Here is a 25,635-nt window from a genome sequence, read left to right as displayed (position 1 = left end):
TCTCGGGCGCGCCGCCCCCCGCGTCCGGGTGGGCGGGACCGAGGAGCCAGCGGCTACGCCGGACCCAAGGCTCAGGTCCTGCTCGTTGGTCAGACCGAATCGCCCTGTGACCGCGTGTGGCGGCCGAGCGACGGCCCTTTCTCGGCTCTGGTTAAAGGCAGCGGGATGACAACATCTAACAAACGAAGGATGAGTCTGAACCAGGTCGGGAGTCTGCCAAAGGCCAAGTTAAGGCTTAAAATTGCGTAGTTTGCCTTCACGGAGGCTTGTGAAGGATAGGAGGGCAGCTCTCCTTTGTCCACACTTTGTCAAGCCGTACATCTAAGTATTCTTGAGGTTTGTGCATTGAATCAGCAAGAGCAAGACAAAAAAAAAATAGGGTGGGGGTTGTTTATTCCTTCTTCCAAGGCACAGGTCCAGAGGATCATCATCTTTCTCCCACATTAATAAAATGCACATGAATTTTTCAGGAAGGCCACTTACCCCTAAAATACCAGACAGCCCTCTATTCAAAAGTAATACTAAAGAAAGTGAACCGAGTTTAACTGCCTGGAGACAGCTGTAGTAGTAGCAACATAATCTCTTATTCAACTATTGCAAAAATATCCAGTCTAGTCCATATATTTTTAACTAAATTGCATTGCTTTGCTTATGCAATCGGTGATACCATGGCAGTAGCCATAAACCTTGGTTATTTTTAAATGCCTCGTTGCCTCAGCTCTTAAAGTGCATGATCCTGTTGATCTAGGATGCCTATACGGAAGTGTGTTTACAAATGGCATCATGTAGGTTCGTGTCCTTCATGGCTTTCTAACAGAAGGTGCACACATCAGCTTTATTTTTTAGGGATGAATCTTGCCTAAACTGGGGGATGGAGTGTCTGTTTCCTCTCAAATGGATGATTAATGTAAGATAAATTAAATGTTGGTCATTTGCAGTATAATACAAAAATTATTTTTGCGTAATTTTCTCTGAGTTTCTTTTATGTCTGATTTGGAAGGCCATTTTAAGAGATAAATTATCACCTTTTAGTTATTGTAACTTAATAGCTTAGGTATAAATTCATTTAGTCAGATCCTCCAGGTATTATAGGAATTGCCCCGTTCTACTCACACTTCAGTCCTTTGAAAAATAAACCGTTCACTGAAGGTCCCCATGTACCTGTTATTAAGAGTTCATTTCCTATTATTTGAGAAAATAGACCACAAAACTAGAGATTTTTCTATGAAGCTGTGATTTGTTAAAATGTCTTTTTTTATTCAAAGTACCATGGGGAAAACCAACTCCATTTGCCAAATTTGCATATATATTCTGAAACTTTTCTTACACAAATGCAGGCTCAGTTCTTTCCCAATATTTGCAGAACCAATATAATCACATTTCAGTTCTTCATAGCCTTTATTTGGTAAAAAAAAAAAAAAAAAAAAATCTTAGCCTTGATTATTTGACCAAGGATTTTGCAGAAAACTCTTTTAACTCTCATTGCAAGAAATATCATAGTTACAGATAATACAAGACCATTCCACAATGATCATAAATGACAAAATATCACTTTTTGAGCTCTTTACCCATTAGAATAAGCTCTGTTATCTAAGATATATTTAACATGCAGCATTGAAGTTGTATGTAATCTTAAGACTTTTGCACATAGTACTTTTTTCCTTCTTTTTTAATAGTGAATGTAAGTCAGGTGTCACTTAGGCACTGAAGTAGCCATAAAGCAGACTGACTGTGGTCAAACAAAAACCCTGTTTTGTTTTGTTTTGCTTTCCTACTTGAGGGACTATTACAGCTTAAAGAATCTGAAATGTCCCTCAAAGGCCACATGCTAAAGACTTCATCAACAACTTGTGGTGCTATTAGGAAGTGAACTCTTGTAGAAGGAAGTTAGTTGTTTGAGTCCTGCCTTAAAGGGCATATTGAGATCTCCACCCCTTCCTTTTTCCTCTTTGCTTCTCAGCCCTCTTGAAGCAAGCAGATTTCCTCTAACATGCACTTGCCACCATGATGTTCTGCCTAGCACAGGCCCGAAAGCAATACCACCATGAACTACAATCTGAAACCATGAACCAAAGCAAACTTTTTCTCCTAATAAATTGTTTATGTCATTTAGTTTGTCACAAAGACAGAAAGCGAACCAAAGAGACTTCTCAATAAATGTAATAGAAAATTCCTCTTCTTATGAAATTATATTCTGATGGGGAAAACAGACAAATTAGTAAAATGTGTTAACTGGTGGTAGGTAGTAAGGAAAATGAGCCCAGAGGAGAACATGAAAACAATGCGGTTCACCTGTGTGGTACCACTACTGAGTACGAAAACTGCCCCTCGTGACCTCAGTTTACCAATAAACTTAACTAAAAAGAGGCATTTCTATAAAGCTAGGTCCTAGTAATTTGCTGAACTTTTTAAGATTTTAATTGTGATAAAACACATAATATCAAATTTACCATCTTAGCCATTTTTAAGTATACAGTTCAACAATTTTAAATACATTCACATTGTTACATAACCAATACCCAGAACTTTTATCTTGCAAAACTGAAATCTCTGCCCTTTAAATAACAACTTCCCATTTCTCCATTCCCTCCAGTCCCTGGAAACCACCATTCAACTTTCTGTTTCTATGAGTTTGAATACCCTAAATACCTCATATAAGTGGAATCATATATTTGTCTTTTTTTGTGTGTCTGGCTTATTTCATTTAGAATAATGTCCTCAAGTTTCGTCCATATTAAAGCATTTGTCAGAAGTTCCTTCCTTTTCAAGGCTAAAAATAAGTCTATTGAATGTGCATACCACATTGTGTCTATCCATTCATTCATCAAGGAATATTTGGATGCCTTCCACCTTTTCAGTATTATGAAAAATGCTTCTAGTATAAAAACATCTCTTCTAAGGCTGCAGGTATAGTTCAGTGATGTGCTAAACATGCTTGAGACCTGGATTCAATCCCCAGCACCAAAACTAAATAATGAATATATACATGAATTTGCATAAAACATAAATGTTTTAATATATATTTTTTCCAGACCCTGCTTTTAATTCTTCCGGATATTGCATTAATCTGTGTAACTGTAATTAAATACCTGAGGCAAGCTAACTTTGTAAAGAAGAAATTTATTTAACTCAGTTTTTGAGGCTCAAGAACATGGTACTGGTATCAGACTGGCTCTGATGAGGACCATATGGCTAATGGGGCCACAATGGAGAAATTGTCAGGAAGGAAAAAAATTACAACTCAAAATAGAAAGCCAGAGAGACTGGGGAAGGGAGTCCCATCATTTCTTTCAGGAGCATGCTTCCAATGACCAGTAGACCTTCAAGGGCCAACCACTCCCAAGGATGGTGCTATCCTGGGATCATATCTTCAACACATGAACTTTTGGGGGAACACAGTTAAACCATATTCAAACCACAGCAGATACATATCCAGAAGTGGAATTGTTGTATCATATTTTCTGTTTAAATTTTGAGGAACTGCCATAACATTTTTCACAATGGCCATACCATTTTACATTCCCTTCAAAGTGGGAATTTCTCCATATCTTCACCAGTATTTGTAACTGTCTGCATTTTTCCATAATAGTCATCCTATTGGGTGTATAGCAATATCTCATTCTTGTTTGGGTTGTTTAATGATTACCTATGTTGAGCATGTTTTTTTAATTGTTTTTATTTTTTAAATACATGACAGTGGAATGCATTACAATTCTTTTTTTTAATATTTTAATATTTATTTTTCAGTTTTTGGCGGACACAACATCTTTGTTTGTATGTGGTGCTGAGGATCGAACCCGGGCCGCACGCATGCCAGTGGAGCATGCTACCGCTTGAGCTACATCCCCAGCCCCTACAATTCTTATTACACATATAGAACACAATTTTTCATATCTCTGTATATATGATATGTTCACACCAATTCATGTCTTCATACATATACTTTGGATAATGATGTCCATCACATTTCACCATCATTGTTAACCCCCTGCCCCCGCCCTTCCCCTCCCACCCCTCTGCCCTATCTAGAGTTTGTCTATTCCTCTCATGCTCCCTCTCCCTACCCCAGTATGAGTCAGTCACCTTATATCAGAGAAAACTTCGCCCTTTGTTTTTTTGGGATTGGCTAACTTCATTTAGCATTATCTTCTCCAACTGCATTCATTTACCTGCAAATTCCATGATTTTATTCTCTTTTATTACTGAGTAATATTCCATTGTGTATATATGCCACATTTTTTAATCCATTCATCTACTGAAGAGCATCTAGGTTGGTTCCATAGTTTAGCTATTGTGAATTGATATGGCTGTGTCTCTGTAGTATGCTGTTTTTAAGTCCATTGGGTATAGACTGAGGAGAGGGATAGCTGGGTCAAATGGTGGTTCCATTCCAAGTTTTCCAAGGAATCTCCATACTGCTTTCCATATTGGCTGCACCAATTTGCAGTCCCACCAGAATGTATGAGTGTACCTTCTCCCCCACATCCTCACCAACACTTATTGTTGTTTGTATTCATAATAGCTGCCATTCTGACTGGAGAGAGATGAAATCTTAGTTTTGATTTGCATTTCTCTAATTGCTAGAGATAATGAACATGTTTTCATATATTTGTTGATTGATTGAATATCCTCTTCTGAGAAGTGTCTGTTCATGTCCTTGGCCCATTTATTGATTGGGTTATTTGGTTTTGTTGGTGTTTAGCTTTTTGAGTTCTTTATATACCCTAGAGATTAGTGCTCTATCTGATGTGTGAGGGGTAAAAATCTGTTGAGTGTGTTTTCATATGTTTGTTGACTATTTGTATATCTTCTTTGGAGAAATAACCACTCAAGTCTTTTGCTGGCTTTTTAATCCCTTTTATTATTGTTTTAAAGTGATTTTATTTAATGAGAAATGTTATATTTTATAATTTCAGAGAGCTTTTTGTTCATCTCTTATTACCTTGCTCTTAAGCTCTTGCCATCAACACGGCTACTAGTCCAGTCCAATCCTTTCCTCATCTTCTGTTTTCACCCTTGCATCTCCTACAAATACTCCATTCCCAGCCAGTTAGATCAGGTCACTCATTTGGTTAACACTCCAGATGGCTTCCTATCTTGTGCAGGGTAAAAGCCAAAGACTTCTCCTTGGCCTACAAAACTGTATACATTCTGGCCCTACCTCATCTGAAATTTTTTGTTTTTGTTTTTGTTTTTTAGTTCTAGGGATTGACCCAGGGCCTCAGGCATGTGTGCTTCTACCGCTGAACCACAACCACAGCCTCTTTGTTGTTTTTGCAATACTGGGGATTGAACCCAGGGCCTTGCCCATAATAGGCAAGCACTCTACCACTGAGCTAGTACGTCCTCAGTGGGAGGTGAACAGGGCATACCTGATGCAGGTGGCCAAGGGAATATAAGCACCATCAGTTGCCTGAGTACCTTGGACTCCCAGGACAAGGATGAAAATGCCAATTTCCACTTCAGCCACAAGGTTGAATTCTTGAACCTCATTTCCTGCTGTCACTCTCATACCAACCTCCTTCTCACTGTTCCTTGAACATATCCAGCATCCTACCTCAGGGCCTTTGCATTTGCCATTTCTTCAGCTTAGATTGCTCTGACCTCAGATATCTACGGGGTTCATTCCCTTACATTCTTCAATTCTTGACTCAGATATAACCATCTACCTGAAGTCTTCCCTACTGAAATTGCAAACCATCCCAAAACCTACCTATCCACTCCAGGTACAAGCATAAAGGTATCCATGATTCCTAATCCCCTTCTGTCATTTATTTTTCCCAGGCACTTATCAGAATTTAACACACCACCTTTTAGTCATTTGTATAACTTCATGAGAGAAGGAAATTGTTTGTTTATTCACTTTTTTAAAAATATATATACATACATTTTTTAGTTGTCAATGGACCTTTATTTTATTTATATGTGGTGCTGAGAATCGAACCAGTGCCTCACACATGGTAGGCAAGCACACTACCACTGAGCCACAACCCCAGCCCTGTTTTATTCACTTCTATATTCCTACCACCTAAGAGAGTTCTTGATACATATTGGGTCCTTTAACAATATTTTTTGAATGAATGAAAGAGGTTTGTTTGAGTGAATGAGTTTCAAAGGCTAAGTGGATTGAGTAATAAAAATGCAACATCCATGTGCATCTCCTGCCTGCCTTAAGTGTCCCTTGCTCCTTTTCCTTTCCACCACCACCAAGATTCAGACAGTAACAGTTAGTCACCCGTTAACTAGTACATTTTATAGCAAATATTGCCTTCTGTGTCCAACAAATCCACTTGTTTCTTTTAGTGACTAGAGTGGGCCCTTGCATAAAACATGTTAATTTTTTGATCACAAATTTTTTATTTAAAAGAACATAAGGAGAATGGGAAGTAAAAGGAGTAACTGCTGTGGAAAAGCCTGGCAGGTACCATCCTAACTGAGCAATCCAGTTTGACATCACCAGTGGTAGATCATGTTGACATCAGGAGCCCTTTAATGTGATGTAATAAGAAGGCACTCGACCTCTGTGGTCTTCTTCCCAATCTAATCATGAGAAAAACACAGCCAAACACAAATACAGCAACTCTACAAAATACCTGAAAAGTAGTCTTCAAACCTCTCAAGGTCATAAAAAACAACAACAAACAAGTCTGAGAAGCTGTCACAGACCAGAGGAGCCTAAGGAGACGTGATGACTAAATGAAATGTGGGGATCCTGAGTGTAGTCATGGGAAAGAAAAAAGGATATTAATGAAAAACCGTGAAATCTGAATAAAATTTGAAGTTCGATTAGTGATGAAGCACCAATGTTGATTTGTTAGAGCTGACATATGTTCAATGTTTATATAAGATGCTAACATGAGAGAATTCAGGTGATATATACCAAAATGCAGCATTTCTATAAATCGCAATGATTCTACATTTTTTTAAAATTTAAGTTGCATTTCTACACATTAGCAATAATATCCTAACAATTTGAATTTAAGAAATAAAATTTATGGTAGCAATATCACAACAATAAACACAATTGTTTTCTTCATGTTGCTTATTATATATTTCTTCTGGAAAAAGAAGAATATGAAAAGACATGGACGAAAGGAACAAACTGCCAAAAGTCAGTAGGTAAGTCTGTTCTCTTCAGCTTGGTCGGGAATGGAAAAGGACAGTGGAAATAATCCCAGCACTGGGACAGAGATGAGTTCATCAGATATTCATGGAGCGTCACTATGTGCCAAGCACTGTGAGTTATAAATCCTCTAAAGTGAATTAGTTCATTACATTTCAACTTTATTATTTCTCTTTTCTCAATGCTTAAACAAATCTATATTATTCTCTTCATGTGTCTTAGTAGTAGTAATAATAGTAATAAAATATGACTTGCATTTAACTGGCCATTAATAGCTTGCAAAGTGCTTCCACGTCCATCAATTGTCCCAGGCATTGTAGGACAAGGGTGGAGTCGAAACTGGGAGTGTGGCCTCTGCAGACTGCAGGGATCAGAAGAACACTCTCCTTGTGTGACCTGGGGCAGGACTTCTTGGTTTCTGCAGCTGAAAACTAAGCATAAAAATAGTAGTTATATCATAGGGTTGTTATGAGGGGACTAAGTGAGTTCTTGTGTGCAAGGACCTTGGCACAGGTAAATTCCTTGAAGGGTTAAATATACTACTTACTATACGAAGTACTTACTATGTACATGCAGGTACCAAAATTTAGAAGGCTCAGATTTTTCTGTAACTTAACCAGTAATGGTGGAGCAAGAACTTAAACCATTTATTTTTCTTTTCAAAACAGGATTCCTGGTATTATATACCTAGTGGAAATGTGGTAAATGGCAAACTAATTAGCATGATCGGGGATTAGACATAGGCATGCAAGAATGACAAAACTTCAAGATTAAATAGAACATATAGTGTCACCAATCTAATCCATTGCCCCACTCAAGAATTTTCCTAAGGAATTGTCATGCAGCCTCTCAATGTCACAACAGAGGACTTGCTGCCTCAAGAGATAACCCTGCCATTTTTTTTGACAACTCAAAATATTCTTCTTGCCTCCTGGTTACATACTAACACATTGTTTCTAGTTCTATTTTAAAGGAGTAAGTCTAATTGATCCTTGTACTTTGGTTTAAAGCTTAATTTCATTTACTTCTGCACACCATCTAAGTTTGACTTTACAATAGCAGTTTCTGTAGTATGAGAAGATAAATGGCACCTTTTGAAATGTCTCAAAAGAATACTGCACCAAGATTCTGATTTTTTCAGAGTACATAGCTAATTCATTATATCTGAGATCATGTTAAAACTTGTTGCTATTCTTACAATAAAATATCTGTATGATCTCCAATTACAGCATCCTGTTCTTAAAGCTATTAAAGGCAAAGGCAAATTTCTTCTTAATTTCAAATTTTATGTTCATTCAACATTCAGCGTTCATTATATGACAAGGGCTGGAAACAAGCATTGGTAACGTGTGGTTTCCGTCCAGTTGTGTACAGAACCTGTCTTTTTGAGCCTAGAAAGGAAGGCTTGAAAAGTTCTACATGTAGATTCAGAACTGCTGAGTTTTGTTGGCACGTAAAGTTACAAAATTTTGTCTTCTACATAATCAATGTAAAAGTATTTGTTGGATGCATGAACCGACTGTTGACTTTCCCCCCCATACTGGGGATTGAAGCCAGGGGAACTTTACCACTGAGTTATATCCCGGGACCTTCAGGGTTTTTTGTTGTTGTTGTTGTTGTTTTTCTAATTTTGAAACAGGGTCTCAATAAGTAACCCAAGCTGGCCTCCTGCCTGATCCTCCTGCTTCAGCCTCCCAAGTCCCTGGGATTACAAGTGTACACCAGCATACCCAATCCTAGTCTATATTTTCATTCAAAGTTTCAAATTTTTTGGTTACTTCACTTTATAAATTCAGAGATTTTGAAACATAAGTATGTAAAATTTTGTTCTTCATTTCACAGTATGGGCTGTAATACAAGATGTAAAAAAAGATTTCGAAATAATCTGCTACTCTCATGAATTATTTTCATCAAGTTCTTAAACATCTATTTTTTAAATATATTTTTTAGTTGTAGATATCTTTATTTATTTTTATGTGGTGCTGAAAATTGAATCCAGTGCCTCACACGTGCAAGGCAAGTGCTCTACCACTGAGCCCCAGCCCCAAACATCTATATTTTTAAGTAAAAATATCCACTTTCATTATATGAAGTTGTACATTTATGTCTATGTGCTACAGTATTAATTTTTATTTATATAATTTTATTCTTCTTTTAGGGTTTGTGGAGACAACTTTTTGGGTCTGGCTTTAACTTATGTACTAATATGGAAAAGGAGTGAAATGAATCACTTTGTGGTTGATAAAATCAACATTCTATTTACAGACAGACTGTTGCTGATGTATTCTAGCAGAAGCAGAAAAGGTTATGTCAAACAACTATTAAAAAAAATACTACGTGGTGTTAATGATGTTACCTTAACATATCAGCTTCAGGGGCTGCATAATTGTTTCTGCCAACCCATAAATTTTTGAGTAACAACAAAATTATTGTGATTTTTCTTACTAAATAATTCATACATTACAAAGCATGTATGTAACAAGGTCCATGAATCACTAACACATATAATGATCATATATCTAATGACATATCTCTTTTCATAAGATGAATTCAAATAGATTTATGTATTTAGGTTAACTAAAAAATACTGGGTTTATAGGGTTCATAATTCTGCCAACAATAACAACAAAAACTTCAGACCTTTAAGAAGTACAATTTCTATGATTTGCTTTTAAAAACAGAAAGCTTTTGTTTATCAAAATCCTGTGTTTAAGCTACTTTTCATGAAGTTTTACAGCTTTTAAATTGATACAATAAATATCACTGAAGATAAATTAATAATATAATGGAATAATACAATGTTCATAAACTGTATTTAAAATGATATAAGTGCAACTAAAATAGCTATAAGCAATACTATATAAAACCTAGTACTAATAGTAACTGGTATTCTTTATCCAGCAACTAGGATCCAAGAAAGGTTATTTTCATTTACTAACACTTTACAGGCTTTACTTTGGTCTCATTTTAATCAAACCAAAAATATCCTTTTCTTAATGCTCCTAAAAATGATCCCAAGTGAGATTTCATCTACTTAATTAAAACTAGGCTTCATAAGTAAAATTTTTAAAATTCTAAGACTATAATATATAAAATAATGTTAACATATTTTAACTTTAAATTTGTACCATTTTTCTAAATTTAGTTTTTTTGTTTTCCCGCGCGCGCTGGCAATCCAATCCAGGGTCTTGTACATTCTGGTAGTCAAACGCTGTACCACTGAGTTACACGCCCAGTCCCTAAACTCAGTTATTTCTTACAGGATTCATGCAATTATATTTTATCATAGTTGACTCCTTTACTCCATTTTTTAAAATTCATTTTAATTTTTGTGGTGAACCCAGGACATGTGAGGCAAGCACTCTACCAACCAAGCTATATTCCCAGCCGTAAAATTTATTTTAATTATGGTAAAATGCACATAATATTTACCATTTTAATCATGTTTAAATGTACAGTTCAGTGGTATTAAGTACATTCATAGTATGTTGCAACAACATATCCATCTACAGAACATTTTTCATCTTGCAAAACTGAAACTCTGTACCCATTAAACATTAATTGTGCTTTAATAATTTTAACAGCTTAATGGAGATACAGTTCACCGGCCATACAGTTCTTTCAAAGTGTACAATAGTTTGAATATAGTCACAGAATTTTACAATCATCACCACAATCAATTTTACAAGTTTCATTACCCCTTAAAGAAATGCTATCTATACCCCATTTGCAGTCACTCCCCAATTCCTTCTAAACTCCCCAACCTTTAGCAATCACTTACTTTTTGTCTGTATAGATTTGCCTATTCTGGACATTTCATATAAATGTAATTATAAAATATGAGTCTTTTATGACTTACTTCTTTCACTTAACAATGTTTACAAGTTCATTAATGTTGTTTCATCATCTGTCCATACTTCATTCCTGTTATTGCCTGAATAATACTAATATGAATATTCTTATACAAGTTTTTGCATGGACATGTTTTCCGTTCTCTAGGGTACATACCTAGGAGCAGGATTGCTGAGTCATATAACTCCTTATTTAAGATTTTGAAGAACTGTGAAACTTCCAAAGCAGCTTCATTCACTTTACATTGCCACTAACAATTTATGAGGGTTCAAATTTCTCCACATTCTGCCCACACTTCTTTTTGGTTATAGTCATCCTAATAAGTACGTAGATATGCAGTGGTGTCTCATTGTGGGTTTGATTTGCATGTGTTTATTAGCTCTTTGTATATCTTCTTGAAGACATGTACTTTTTAGTACATTTTTCAGTTGGGTTGGTGCATTTTGAGTTCTTTTTATATGCTGGATATAAATCCATTATAGACATATTTTCTCCTATTCTGTGGGTTGTCTTTTTATTTCCTTGACCACATCCTCTGAAGCACAGAAATTTTAAATTCTGATGTTCAATTTATGTATATTTTCATTTGTCATTTGAGTTTACTTTTATCCTTTTACAGAACAAAAGAATTTTGTAGGCTCTATGTGAAATCAAATTTCATGACTAAAAACCTAATGAAACATTTGGCAATAAACTTAATAAAAACCACCTAGATTTTAGTCCGGTTGTATCAGTATTCTCAATTAGCAGAACAAAGCTCTGTGTTGGGGTTGGATGGCCAAATATATATTATTGGAAACTATTTTAGCCACCTTTTTATTAAAGGAAAAATTTAACATCTAATTTGATCTCTAATTTATATTAGAAAAGTAATCTTTAGTCTATGGTCACTACTAATAACACTTCTTGGTATTGGGAGAGCTCTTGTGAAACATTTGTCAAGCACATAAAATAGTAGAAGACTGAAATATAGCAATGAAGATTTGTATGCTATTGATTGTGTAGCTTAAGTAATTTTTCATTGCTAACATAAGATTTAATAAGTATAAGTAGTTAAAGATTCTGACTTGGCACTAGTCATTAGCATGTAATTGAACTAGTAAAAAAGATCAGTTAAAGCTGTGTTGATTACCACCTTATCTTTGAAAGGCAATTAAAGACCTCAATCATTGCAACAAGATTTGATTGTGCAGCCTTTATTGGACATTGATCTTTCAGCAAAGTGCAGTTACATTTTCCATTAATTTACAGTAACACAGTTTAACTCTGATACCCTAGACTGTTGACCCAGGTGAGATGTAATGCTAAGTACTTGTTTAGGTTAAGATGCTCCCAAATGTCATTACTGTCTCAATGTTAAGTGCTGAAAAAAAGTAGATACCTGATCCACTAGCTTTAGGATAAGGTTTCTGTTATCTGCATTAGCTTTTAAGTGAAGTGAAACCAAGATCCTTGACTTTTATGTCATCCCACTCATCTACTCGTCATTCATTCTTTAGTAGATTGAAAAGGTATTTTGTGCAGAATTATAGATGTTCCATGCTTACAGTTTAGGGTGAGCATAAATATAAATGACATGAAATAAAATGGACTTAAAAATACATATGGCTTTTATGAAAAAATATTTCAATTTTTACGGACATCAATAATTAGCAAAAACAGTCAATTAATAGCCAAATACGCAATGAAAGAAATTATAACTATTTATACAATTTTGGTATTTTAGGAAATGTACACTGGAAAAAACAGCAATTTTATATCAGCAATCTCTTTCATTCTCCCAATTGTTATTGCATTTTAATAGTGGTTCAAAACTTACACAGGAACTAAAAATTTTATCTAGAAATTTATTCCAATACTTGATAACTGATTTATATCAGGATAATGAGAGATGCAAGGTTTTGTATAAAAGCACATCTTCATTTAATAAGTTTTGCATGGATTACTTTAAAGACAAAATAAATATAGGCAGAAAAGCTGAATTAATGGTTTCATTAACTAAGTGAAATCCTGACATCCAGAAGAGCAGGGCCCACTCAGGAGCCTCCTTGCCCTTGTAGGTGAGTGGGCACGGGTGTAGACACCCACAAATTGGCTTTAGTTTTTCTCCATCTCCCCACCTTGCCTTATTTCTGACATACTTCTGTGTAGTCCTTTATAAATATAAGGATCAGAAAAAGGTGGATTACAAAAATAGAGATTTTAATGAAATAAAAATGTGCTTCAAGTATAATCATGACACATTTGGGTTAGAAGGGGCTCTTGTGTTGTTCCTCTCACATTACAGAAGGAAAAACTAAGACACAAGGTAAGGAGTTATTATCCTTAGGTCAAAAAGACAGCACTGATACTAAAATTAGACAGAAGCATCCTGGCTTCCAGCATTTATATTTTATCCTTTTCAGGCCACAAGCTTCTATGTAATATACAACTTTAAAGAAAAAACTTAAAACATTTACTGTTTAATAAGAAGCAATTTTCATATTAAAGTCTTACTATTAAGTCTTAAATCCGATGAATGATACTTTAATTTTTGAACTATGCCCTTAGCCACCACTGAGTTCATCCTTTACCATGATCAACTCCATAAGAGCAAGAGGTCTATTGATTTTCATGTAATACAAGAAAATATTACATTTGCTTAATTGTTACACAGTGAGCACATCAGACAAGAAATCAGGGCTCTATTTAATGCTGCAAGCAGCAGAGAATTACAGAGATCAATAGGGTAGTTTGTCAAAGATGTTCTCCAAGGAGACTTACCTATCACCATATGGACAAGAAGTCACACTGACTATAGCTATTGAAAAACAGGTAAGCAGAGTCAGCAGTACAAATTATCCGAAATCAAACAGGCCTGTGTGAAAAGAGGTACGACTTTACTGAAAAGCTGTATTTATAGTCTGGTAATTAAAAACCATTTTATCAGCCTTGTGTTGGGACCAAACCTTTACAGCAAGTATTGACAAGATCAGCAGCAATGAATGAGAAGTATTTGACTTAAAACTTATGAGCTATAGTTATTTAACTTTGCCCATTACAGAGGAAATCAGTTCTAGCCTTCCTTGTAAAATGCTAATAGTCAGTTTTATTATTAATGAAGCTTAATGTAACACTATCTCCTTTGTGTAAGCCATTCATTTAACTAGTGCCAAGTATGTTTGTCTGGACCAAATATATTGGCGTAAGTACTTCCTTGATTAAAGTGATATTTAGACTTGCTTTTAGACAAGTGAACACTACATATATTTGAAGAACAGTTCATCCTCAGTAGTGCATTTAACATGAAAACCTTTGAGGAAGCCAGTTTGCATTAGTTCATTACTATGGCGCTTCTGCTCACTTTCTCTATTCACTTGCCAGGAGTAAGCATCCAAATGTTGGTTAGATGAAATTTTGTAAAAAGTTTTCCCACAAAAATGTGTAAACATTGTAGAGTATCAGCAACACATTATCATAAAATGATATATAATGTATGTTTGTAATTATGAGAGAGATCATAAATCTTAAACACCCATTGGTTTAGAAATTAAATAGTTCTACTTAGTTCTCCCTAAATTACTCCAAATTTCTGAAATTTACCATTCATCTGGGTACTTTGTGACTATCCCCAAGGATAAATTTTTTTAATGACTTTGCTTTCAAAAATGCAATTAATAAAATTCTAATGCAAAAGTGCCATCAGGTCTTTTAAATTTTCAGCCCACTCCCCATTGCCAACAAGTCTTTGGATATGTACCATTTAAGTTAATTGCTTTTATAAACAGTTACCAAATTTATTTTTCTGGATATTTCTAGATCTTAACTGTTTTCATAGCTTTATTGGCATGCTGTTTTAATTTTTAGTAAGTCCTAATTTCTTTCACCTTGTTGCACTTACATTAACCCAAGTTGTTATTATATTAAAAAAATACTGTGGGATTGTTTAAGCAACAAGAAGTTTCAGCAGTCCCTCTTCCAGATAAATTCACAAGAGCTTTAAAATATTTCCATGCAAAATTCTGGCAGCTGAATACATTAGATATTAAATTACAAACAGATTCTCATCAATTTTGGATTTGCCAATGATATGATATAAATTTCCATCATATACCCAGATATCTTCTACTTTTTCCCAATGTCATATAAAAGATTTTTCTCCCTCCTCTTTTGTGTGAGCATCAATATTTCTCTTCAATTTAAATTATTAACACCTATCCATAGAATCTATGTAATAGAATCATTTTTTTTAATCTGTCATTTAACCTAGTTCTAGGGAACATTAGTGTGAAGCTTCATGTGTTTGTAGTTCCCATCAGTAATTTATAGCAACTTATATAAAGTTTCACCTCTTGAGGATAATGATTCATCTTAAAGAGCCAGACACCACAGAAAGAAAAAGCTGTTTGCAAAAGTTTTATTCTAAAGGATCAAAAATAAATATTGCACATACACACAAGAGAAAATCCACAGATATTTATATTCTCCAATGCACACTTTCAATACATGGCACCTTCATCTTCTTTATTTAGAAAATATATTGTTATTGGTCCATAACTGGTATGCACAGTCTCTGTGACTCTGGCAAATAACCAGGAGCCAAGTCCATATAATAAAGTTGGAATACCTAGAAAACAAACGAATATGTTACTTGTGAACATCAATACTTACTATTCATGTGTCCATGTATTTGTCACATTACTAATCATATAACACTTGTCAGTAATGTTAACAAATACGTTATAATTTCATCTATGTTTGTTAAACATCATGGCAATTATGTGAATCTAAAGATTCTCAAAACTGTAGCTAAGGATGAAGTAAATTTTAATTTTCCCTAATGCATTACCTTCAAGTAATTATGAAGTAATTCTATATTCCCTTCACAAAAAAGCAAATGGAGAAGAATAGTCATTAATTTAGTTATAAATACTCCTGATTATTAGCTTTGAGCTAATAATTACTAGGTCAACTCTACTGTCCTTTAAATACATAGTAATATTGATGGCTAAAGTAATTTTTGTACAACTTAGAAACTGGGTCAAATAGCTATCTTCAAAATCTAAGGCAAAACCTAACTCAAAAGATCTCAGTGTTAACAAGCATGAGAAAAAATATTCTCATTAGAATTTCTACAACTGATTTGAAAACAATCTTGTTTCAACCTATTTGGAATAAGTATATAGGAACTCTAACACATTGTTTCTTTGGAATATTGCCATTGATAATATTTTACTGCTTTTGAGATTAGCTGCCATTTGTCATACATGAAAGTAAACACATACTACCCAAGAATGTGGATTAAGCCCTCATAAGCATATAATACTGTATTACATACAAAACGAACTTTCACAATTCCTGTATTTTTAAGGCACTTATTTAAAATCTATGACTACTAATATATTAGAAGCATATGTATAAAACCACAGCCACATGAACCAATGACAAATGTAGTATGCTAGACACAAGTATTAATTTTATTGCTCCCGTGTGCAAAATGGGCAGAAAAAGACAATCTAAAAGCTTAGCTGCACATTTGGAAAATCACTTCTTTCTAGTTAATAGGGAAATCAGCACATGTTCAGGACAGATAATTTTGCTAAATTTTCTCTTATTTTTCTGCAGAAGTATACTCATGTGTCATACTCTCTTTGCATGTGTAAGTGTGTGGGACTACTCTATGCTTATTCCCCCCTGGAGCTGCATTCCAGCCTCTGTGATGCCACAGATTAATCAGGAGAAGCATCAGTAGCTGGGATTCAGGAAAGAGAAAAATATGCCCTGTTTCAGGCTGGGTTTTATCTATTTTTAGGAATATACTGGATCATAGTCTGCTATTATCACAGGGTATCCTAAAACCCCAATTAAGCCTTTTATAGAATGTTGCCTTCTTTGCCCTGAGAATGCCCAAAACAATCTCAAACACTTCAAGAGACTGACCCAAAAATTTCACAAAAACTAGGTAGTAAAGCTATTTGTAAATTTTTATACAGAAAGGAAGGAAGGAAGGAAGGAAGGAAGGAAGGAAGGAAGGAAGGAAGGAAGGAAGGAAGAAAAAGGTAAGTGGCACTAGAGTTAGGTAGGAAGTAGACAAATGAAATAGGGGAACAACATAGGCAGAAGTGAGGAAGGAGGACAGGGAGCAGTTGTTATAAAAAATAAATTCAAAATGCAGTATACAACTCCAAAAACTGAAAAACAATGCAGTGAGGGAGGAGGAACAAACTCTAGAAGCAACTGTTAATTTTCTAAAAAGGGTAAAATATGCCTTTTAAGATAATGCTGAGGCTATAAATTTAAGGAATGGTGATGATGCTAAGAATTTTGTTTTATACGATTTACTTCAGTTTTCAATTAAAATATTGATATTTTGAAAAATTCATACTTTTGAAAAAAAATCACACAAATAAATGGCCAATGTTCTTTCAACTAAACAGAGGACTGATTAAAGATTGCTAGTTTAATGATAGCTACATTATCTCTTATTAAAAAACAACTAGGAACTAATAATCAGTAATACTGTTTGACAGAGGATGAAGTTGTGATATGGGGAGTCAGAAATTCTGTATTTCTTTTTCTCTGCCATCTATTTATGTAATGCAGAAAGACTGATACACTAAATTGAGAAGAGTTGCCACTTCTATAATTTATACATAAATTTTTTTCTTTGCACATATCTCATGTGGTTTAAAGTCTATAAGATTCCATGAAAGATTATATTTTTTTCCAGACTATCTGAAACACAGAACATCAAAATTAACTTGAAAATAATAATAATTCAGTTTGAGTCAGTTGAACAGTAGGTAAACCACTGTCAAATTAAGCACTTAAAAAAAATTAGAACTTTGTAGTAAGTCTCTGATTACCCATTCATTTCAATGGTAAGTTGCTTTTCTTAAATCTCAATCTATTTCCCAGCAGGATACTCAGACTGATAAACCATCAGTAAAATGTCAGCTTTCATTGAAGGGAAGGTGGAGGAGAAAGAGAACAAATGGGTAAACAGAAATCTTTATTATTTACAAAATGGAAAAATGAATTACTCTGATAATTACTAGTTTGGAAAGGAAGAAAAAGAATAAAATCCTTATTGATAATATATATTCTTATTAACGTACTTGATGATCCAGAGGGGCTAATGTATATCACAGAACAGGAAAGGATTCTAATTCATACTCCCTTCCTTCAGACAAAAATAAAAACTAAATGTTACCAAATTGGGGATTACAGTACCCTTTAAAAAGTCCTGAAAAAAAATTCTCTTTATTGTTGTAAACCATTTTGTTTTAAAGCATACATGAGCAAGAAGTTTTCCTTTTTGCTGCATTTAAAACTCTTATTCCCATTTAAGCAGGATTTTTAGAATTTCCAAAAAGAACATACAGACCTTTTCCACATAATAAAACAACTGTTGTTTGTTCTCAAAGATTTTCATTTTTTTAAAATGTCTTAATATCTACATCTAAAAGAGAAGCCCTTAATCATTAAGATGATCTAAACAAAATGTTGAGTTTTTAATTGTTACACTTTTTTTTAAAGGCATTCAGTTTATATGATTTGTCTATAGCTTCACCATGATACTTTTCATAATCTATTACTTACATTTGGGAAAGAATGATTTTTTTTCTGATTCTGAAAATGTTAAACTCATTCTTCTTGAATCTAGTTATCATTCCAGTTTTTCCACATACTTTTGCATTTAATTTTCTAAATAACCTCACTCATCAACTTTTTGCCAGCCTCAAAATTGGTTTGGTATAGTCCATCAGTCAAACAATAAGACATACTTTTAAAGGATTAGACGGTTGCTAAATAATCTTTTTCTTACTGAATTGAGCCTAGGACAGTCCCAATGAAGCAATAGCTCAAAAATCCCATCAGTGACATATGTGAATTATTATAAGTAAAAATACAGTGCCATATTTAAATTAAATGACCTTTCAGACTTTACAATATTAGTGCAGCTACCAAGCGTTTAATTCTGGCTTTATAAATCTAGTTGGTAACATGGTTCAGCTTCCATGTCTACATTTTGAATCACTGAAATCTAGATCAATTTTCTATCAGCTACCAACAGATCCAAAATATCTTGAGGCCGTATATTTTTCCTTGACCTATAAAATGTCCATGTTCATGCCTCTCTTTCATTGAATCAAAAGAAAATAAACATCCAGTGAAAGAAAATACTGTCACGAATGTTTCCAGGAAAACATACAAATATTAAAGAGGCAGATTCTTTTAAATGCCCTCCAGATCTAGGACTGGAGGCAGCTAATATGCCAAGGGAAAACCTTTAGGCCATTTAATAAAACAAACGTGGTGAGATTTCATATAAAGAAAACAAACTTTAAAAAGTAGTTTCAGTTTTTGTCCTATAAACGCACCCACACAGTGACGTTCAGGGGAACTAATCCTGCAATGCACTGAGACACTTCTTAACCAGGAGTGCCACTGTGCAGTGGGGACATTTCCTTACACCCGCCTCACTACCCAGAGCAGGGCCTTCCCAGGAGCAGGACGTGCGCTGGCCTACTCCCTGCCTCGGTGGTGCTGGGTGGTCCCGCAGTACCCGCCAGTGGGCAAGCCCACTCTGGGGACAAGCAGTCCAGTAGCCAACAGCTCAGCGGCTAAGCACTTCCTGGGGGAATACAAAGGACAGGTGCAGAAGGCGGTCCCAGAAGGCCGCCCTGGGGGTGGGGCCGGACGGCGCGGGGCCCGCGAGCCTGTGCGGGGTCGGGCGGTTCTGGCCTACGAGCGCGGACGTCGGTGGCGTGCTTAGAGGACAGTGCGACCGCCTTGGGCGGACGTGCTTCGCTGGGTAGGCGCGGCCGTCACCACTCACCGAGGTTGACGACCTTGAGCGCAGTGAAGAAGCGATTCTGCGGAGCTAGGTCCTGCCAGGGGGCCTTGGAGCAGTGGTACTTGATGAAGGGGAAGCAGCCGGTGCGCAGGACGTGGTAGTTGGCGCCCTGCACAGGCCAGTTGAAGTGCGAGAGGCCGAACTGGTCGTTGCGGACGGCTTTGTAGGGCACGCAGAAGGAGGTCCAGTGCGGCAGGCGCCGCTGCAGCAGGTGCCGCGTCAGCACCTCCGAGGCGCGGGGCTTCGGGCGGGAGGCGGCGCCCGAGGCCCAGGGTCCGAACAGCAGCAGTCTCAGCGCAGCCTCGTGGGCCCTCCGCAGGGCCTCCATAACCCGCCGCGCGGAGAAAGTAGGACCGCGCCTGCCGCGGGGGCGGGGCCTCCGGAGCGCGCGTGCGCGTGCCCGCTCCCCCGCAGCGAGCGGCGGGAACGCCCAGCGGGCGCCGCGCGGGTGCCGGAGGGTCCCCCTGGGTGCGGCGGCGCGTGCGCACAGCGTGCCCGCGTCCTCCCGCGACCCCCTGTCCGGGGAGCGGAGCCCCGCAGGGACTGGAGGGGCTGCCCGCGCAGAAGAGTCAGGGGCCCCTGCGTAAAGAAGGTAGTTAAATTGTTGCTTGTGACCCCCGGTAGTCATTAGTAATCCTGGAGCCGGGGAGAATTTACCACTTGGAAAATGGGGTGTGGAGTGTAAAACAATTAAATTACCGCCCTAGTGAGTGGCAGAACTCAAACCCAGGTCCTTTCAAGCCCCTTCCAGTCTTTGAGCTCGGGTGAAATCCTGAATTGACCTTGTGGAACTTGAGAAGATGTCCTCAAGGAAGTGAGCCAAGACCTCAGATGTACCTTGGCTGGTAATGTCGGAGAACATTTACGTTCTCTCTTCCCTGTTCACTGTCAAACAAGTCCTAGATATTTCAAGATAAAAAGATTATTTTAAAAGAATGCCCCATATGTCTGGGTGAGCGTACAGGCGTGCAGAGTACTCGCTCCTAAGAACCTGGTGAACACCAGAGCAGGATGGCGTAGTTATCACCCTTTATAATTCTCAGTTACCGGTTTTCAATCTGTTGCTTCAGGAAAACCTTTCTCGCACTTGACAGCCTGTTAAGGTGATAATTTCTATAACACCTACTTTCTAAAGAAGAGTTCCTCTCATTTGTCCTAACTTGTGTTTGGAGAGGCCATACATAAATAACATGAGATGTCCAGAAACGCCTTATGTGAATTATGTGTAAGCACCATAAAACAATTACTGTTGTTGCTGAAAAGTCAAGGAACGTGTAGGATTATGTAGCTGGTTTTATATTCTCTGGTTTGATTCATTCAACAAACACTGATTGAGCACCCACTATCATATCCTAAATCTTGAGGGTCCTTGTAGTCATGTAAATAGATTGAACTTTATAGGATTCCCTATGAACTTTATAGGATTCCATATTAGATAAAAGTTTCTTCTTTTTTTTTTTTTAAGCTTTTACGTACAGGCAATATATATTTACCCATGTATAGGGATAGCAGAAAGGATGGCTGGAGGGAGGCAGGGAGATGCAGCAGTACTCTAACCTACAAATTGAATTTTGAATCTAAACACAAATCCTTTTTCAAACAAAATCCGTCATAGAACCTCAACATATAGATTAAAACTTGTATTTTGTTGCTAAACCTAAGTTCAATTTTTTAAAAATATTTGATTTTTCTTAGTTGTAGTTGAACACAATAATTCATTTTATTTATTTATTTTTATATGGTGCTGAGGATGGAACCCAGCACCCCTCAAGTGCTAGGCGAGCCCTCCACTGCTGAGCTACAACCCCAGCCCCCTAAGTTCAATTTTTTAACATTAGCTTTAAGCAAACAATGAAGCTGTTTGTTATTATCTTCAGTTTGGTTTGGTTTTGAGCAGTATTGGAACATATGAAAAGAAAACTGGGTAGGTAAAATAATTCAAAGTCTTCAGAATCAAGCTCAGAAAAATGGAAAGGAACCAAGGGAGTCTGGACCATAAAGACACAGGTAAGAAGACTAAGAGGATCTAGTTTTACTTATTTATTTATTTGGTGCTGGGCATGAAACCCATGCAAGGCAAGCACTCTACCACTGAGCCACAACCCCAGCCCAGAATCTAGTCTTAAGGAGGATGCAGGCTATCCCCATGCCCCTGGACTCAGAACTCTGTTTGATGTTTACACTACGTGGAGTTTGCGGGCTGTGGGCAACAGTTGTAGTAACAGCAGCCTTAGCTTATTTCTACATCTTCCATTTCAGTTGTACACTATCAAGAAAATCCCCAACCCTCCAGAGGGGTAGATACAAAGAAGAGCAGGTTTTGAATGATTCTCCCCTTAAAATCTGGGTATGTTCTTCAGTTACAAAGGTAGCAGGAAATTAATTATGAGATCTACACTAAACTCCAACTCATGGGTAGTTTGTGATCTGTTAAATTTTGCCATGATATCCCTTTGGGTAATATAAAATGTGTTTTTGTTTTGAGATGGGATTTCACTATGTTGCCCAGCTGGTCTCAAACTCCTGGGCTCAAGTGATCCTCCTGCCTCACCCTCCTAAATAGCTGGGACTTAAAGTCATGGATCATGCCTGGCTAAAATCTGTTTATAAACAAGTGAAATTTGGCATATATGATTATATGAACCGTGTCACTCTATATCATGTACAACCAGACAAAGGAGAAGTTATACTCCATTTATGTATGATGGGTCAAAATGCATTCTACTGTCATGTATAACTAATTGGAACAAATAAAAATATATTAAAAATAAGTGAAATTGGAATCAAACATGCAGAAACCCTGACTACAGTATGTCTGGCATATAATTAATAACCACTCATACAGGGGTTGGGGGTACTTTTCTTGTGCATGGATAATGCCCTGTGTTCAGTCCCAACATTACAACAAACAACAAACATGGCATAGAGAACAGGTATTAGGTAGGTTCACTGTATTTTCTCATCATGATGGCTTGGGAACAGGACTTTTGAACAGAAGAACTGTTGGGAGCTACTCTCTTAAATAAACCTTATCACAGGTGAGGCTTTTCCAAGGCTCTTTGACTTTCTCCCTCTTTTTTAAAGTTAGAAATTTCTTCCAAGGAGACTCTTATTCAAGAATGTTCCACAGACTGGAAGAAATATTTGCAATACATATATCTGATAGAGCATTTGGTATATAAAACACTGTCCTACAAATCACTAAGGAACAGACAGTCCAATGGAAAAATAGACAAAATATCCAAGTGGACACATGATAAGGGAGAACATTCCAGTGTCCAATAAATTTGCAAATTGTTTTGTTTTTGTTTTGAGATGGAGTCTGGCAATGTTATCTAGACCCCAAACTTGCAATCCTTCTCCCTCAGCCTCCTGAATGGCTTGGATTACAAGTGTGTACCACTGCACTCAGCTCTGACAGTATACATTACAACTATACATATCCATGCCTTATGAACAAGCATACCACTCCTAGGTCTATACCTATATTGATCTGCCTGGGCTGCCATAACAAAACAGCACAGACTGGGTGGCTTAAACAACAGAAATTTATTTCCCACAGTCCTGGAGGCTGGGGATTCTTACGATCAAGGTACTAGCCAATTAGGTACCTGATGGAGGTTTTCTTCCTTGCAGAAAGCTGCCTTGTGACTGTGTCCTCACATGGTGGACACTCCTCTTACATTCCCGTTAGATTTGGGCTCTACCCTTATGATCTTCTTTAACCTGTGCTGCCTTCCCACAAGCCCTGTTTCCAAATACAGTGACACTGAAGGTTTGGGTTTCAACATATGAACTTGTAAATGAAGGGAAACACAAACTTTCAATCCATAATAATACTCAACCGCCAGACAGAGTGGCTCACACCTGTAATCCTAGCAGATTGGAAGGCTGAGCAGGAGGATCACAAGTTCAAAGCCAGCCTCAGCAACTTAGTGAGACCCTGTCTCAAAAATAAGAAGGGCTGGGAATGTGGCTCAGAAGCTAAGGGCCCCTAGGTTCAATCCCTGGTACCAAAACCAAAACAGACAAACATAATAATACCCAACAGAAACTGTGTGCATATTTTTTCCAAAACACATGTACTAGTACTACAATATTCACAACAGCGCTGTTCATATTTGTAATATTTGATCTGGAAATTATATGCCTATCAATAGTAGAGTGGATAAATAGTGGAATGTTCGTAAAGTGGAATATTATACAGCAATGAGAAGGAATGATCTATAATCATGTATACATAATCCCACAAACAAGATAAAGTGAAGCTAGAAACAAAAATGCTATCTGACTTCATTTATGTGAAGCAAAATCTCATCTCTACCATTAAAAGACAAGACAATAATTATCATCTTCAGTAGAATGAAGCAGTGGGAAGAGGCAGTGATTGAAGGACTGTGAGGACTTTGGGGGACTGGCATTGCCCTCTATATGAGTTTTTGTTTAAATGAATGTATTCAGTTGGTGAACATTCTTTTAACTGAACACATGATGTGTGTGCTTTTCTTTTTATATATTATTCTTCATCAAAAGTTTGAAAAAGAAAAAAGTTAATTCTAAAGGTAGTGTTACATATTAACACATCCACATATACTATTATTAGTGTTCATTAAGGAAATATAGAGAATATAGCTCTGTGGCCCTGATCTTTTACATATATATATATATATGTAAAAGGGTCTCACTACATTGCCCAGGCTGGTTTTAAACTGGTGAACTCAAATGATCCTCCCACTTCAGCCTTCCATATTGTGTTGACAATCACACTGTGAGATCTTGATATATTCATATGTGGTAATTCCCCCTTATCTGAGGTTTCAATTTCTGTGCATTGTTACCTACAGTCAACAATAAAAAAGGTGAGTGCAGTACCATAAATTATTTTGAGATAGATCACATTCACATGAACTTTCTTCCAATATGTTCTTAAAATTGTTCTATTTTATTCTTAATTTCTTACCATGCCTGATTTGTAAATTAAGCTTTATCATAAATGAGTACATATAGGAGAAAACAGTGTAGATAGGTCTGGTACTCTCTGGGGTTTCAGGCATCCCCTGGGATTTTAGAATTTATCTCCTGCAAATAACAGGGCACTGCTGTATTTCTGATCATGTGGCTTAAAACCGAGTAGGGAATTTACCAGTACTTACTCAGAGGAAGAATTATAGGAGTGATGATGGTGTGTTTGTCAGCATGTTGGTGAAAGATATAGAAGATAATTAGAAACTATTTTGAAAATTTATACTCTAATAAAATAGAAAATATTGAATACATTGACAAGTTTCTAGAGACATATGACCTAACCAGACTAAATGAGGAGGTCATACATGATTTAAATAGATCAGTTTCAAATAATGAAATAGAAAACATCATCAGAAGCCTACCAACCAAGAAAAGCCCAGGACCAGATGGATTCTCAGCCGAGTTTACAAGACTTTCAAAGAAGAATTAACACCAAACTCCCCAAAGTATTACATGAAATAGAAAAGGAGGGAACCCTTCCAAACTCATTCTATGAGGCTAAGATCACTCTATTCTATGAGGCTAATATATACCAAAACCAGACACAGACCCATCAAGGAAAGAAAACTTCTGATCAATATCCCTGATGAACATAGATGCAAAAATTCTCAATAAAATTCTGGCAAATTGCATACAAAACATATTAAATAGTGCACCACAATCAAGTGAGATTCATCCCAGGGATGCAGGGTTGGTTCAACAAACAGAAAATAATAAACATAATACATCATATTAATAGACTTAAACACAAGAATTATATGATTATCTCAATAGATGGAGAAAAAAGCATTTGACA

At 36.5% G+C, this 25,635-nt stretch overlaps 1 protein-coding gene across 1 annotated transcript; it reads right to left on the bottom strand.

Annotated features, from left to right (window-relative positions):
• Positions 1–15,357: 15,357 nt before the first annotated feature.
• On the bottom strand, positions 15,358–20,185 carry C3H15orf61 (chromosome 3 C15orf61 homolog). Its single transcript, XM_076848658.1, has 2 exons — positions 19,797–20,185; positions 15,358–15,581 (listed from the first exon to the last, which is right to left on the bottom strand). The coding sequence occupies exons 1-2, from the start codon at positions 20,140–20,142 to the stop codon at positions 15,454–15,456; spliced, it is 474 nt and encodes a 157-aa protein (XP_076704773.1). The 5' UTR covers positions 20,143–20,185; the 3' UTR covers positions 15,358–15,453.
• Positions 20,186–25,635: the final 5,450 nt, after the last annotated feature.

This window comes from Callospermophilus lateralis, chromosome 3 (genome assembly GCF_048772815.1).
Source record: "Callospermophilus lateralis isolate mCalLat2 chromosome 3, mCalLat2.hap1, whole genome shotgun sequence".
Taxonomy (NCBI): domain Eukaryota; kingdom Metazoa; phylum Chordata; class Mammalia; order Rodentia; family Sciuridae; genus Callospermophilus; species Callospermophilus lateralis.
Note: the sequence above shows the minus strand (reverse complement) of the source record. Positions and strands in the feature narration are given on the sequence as shown.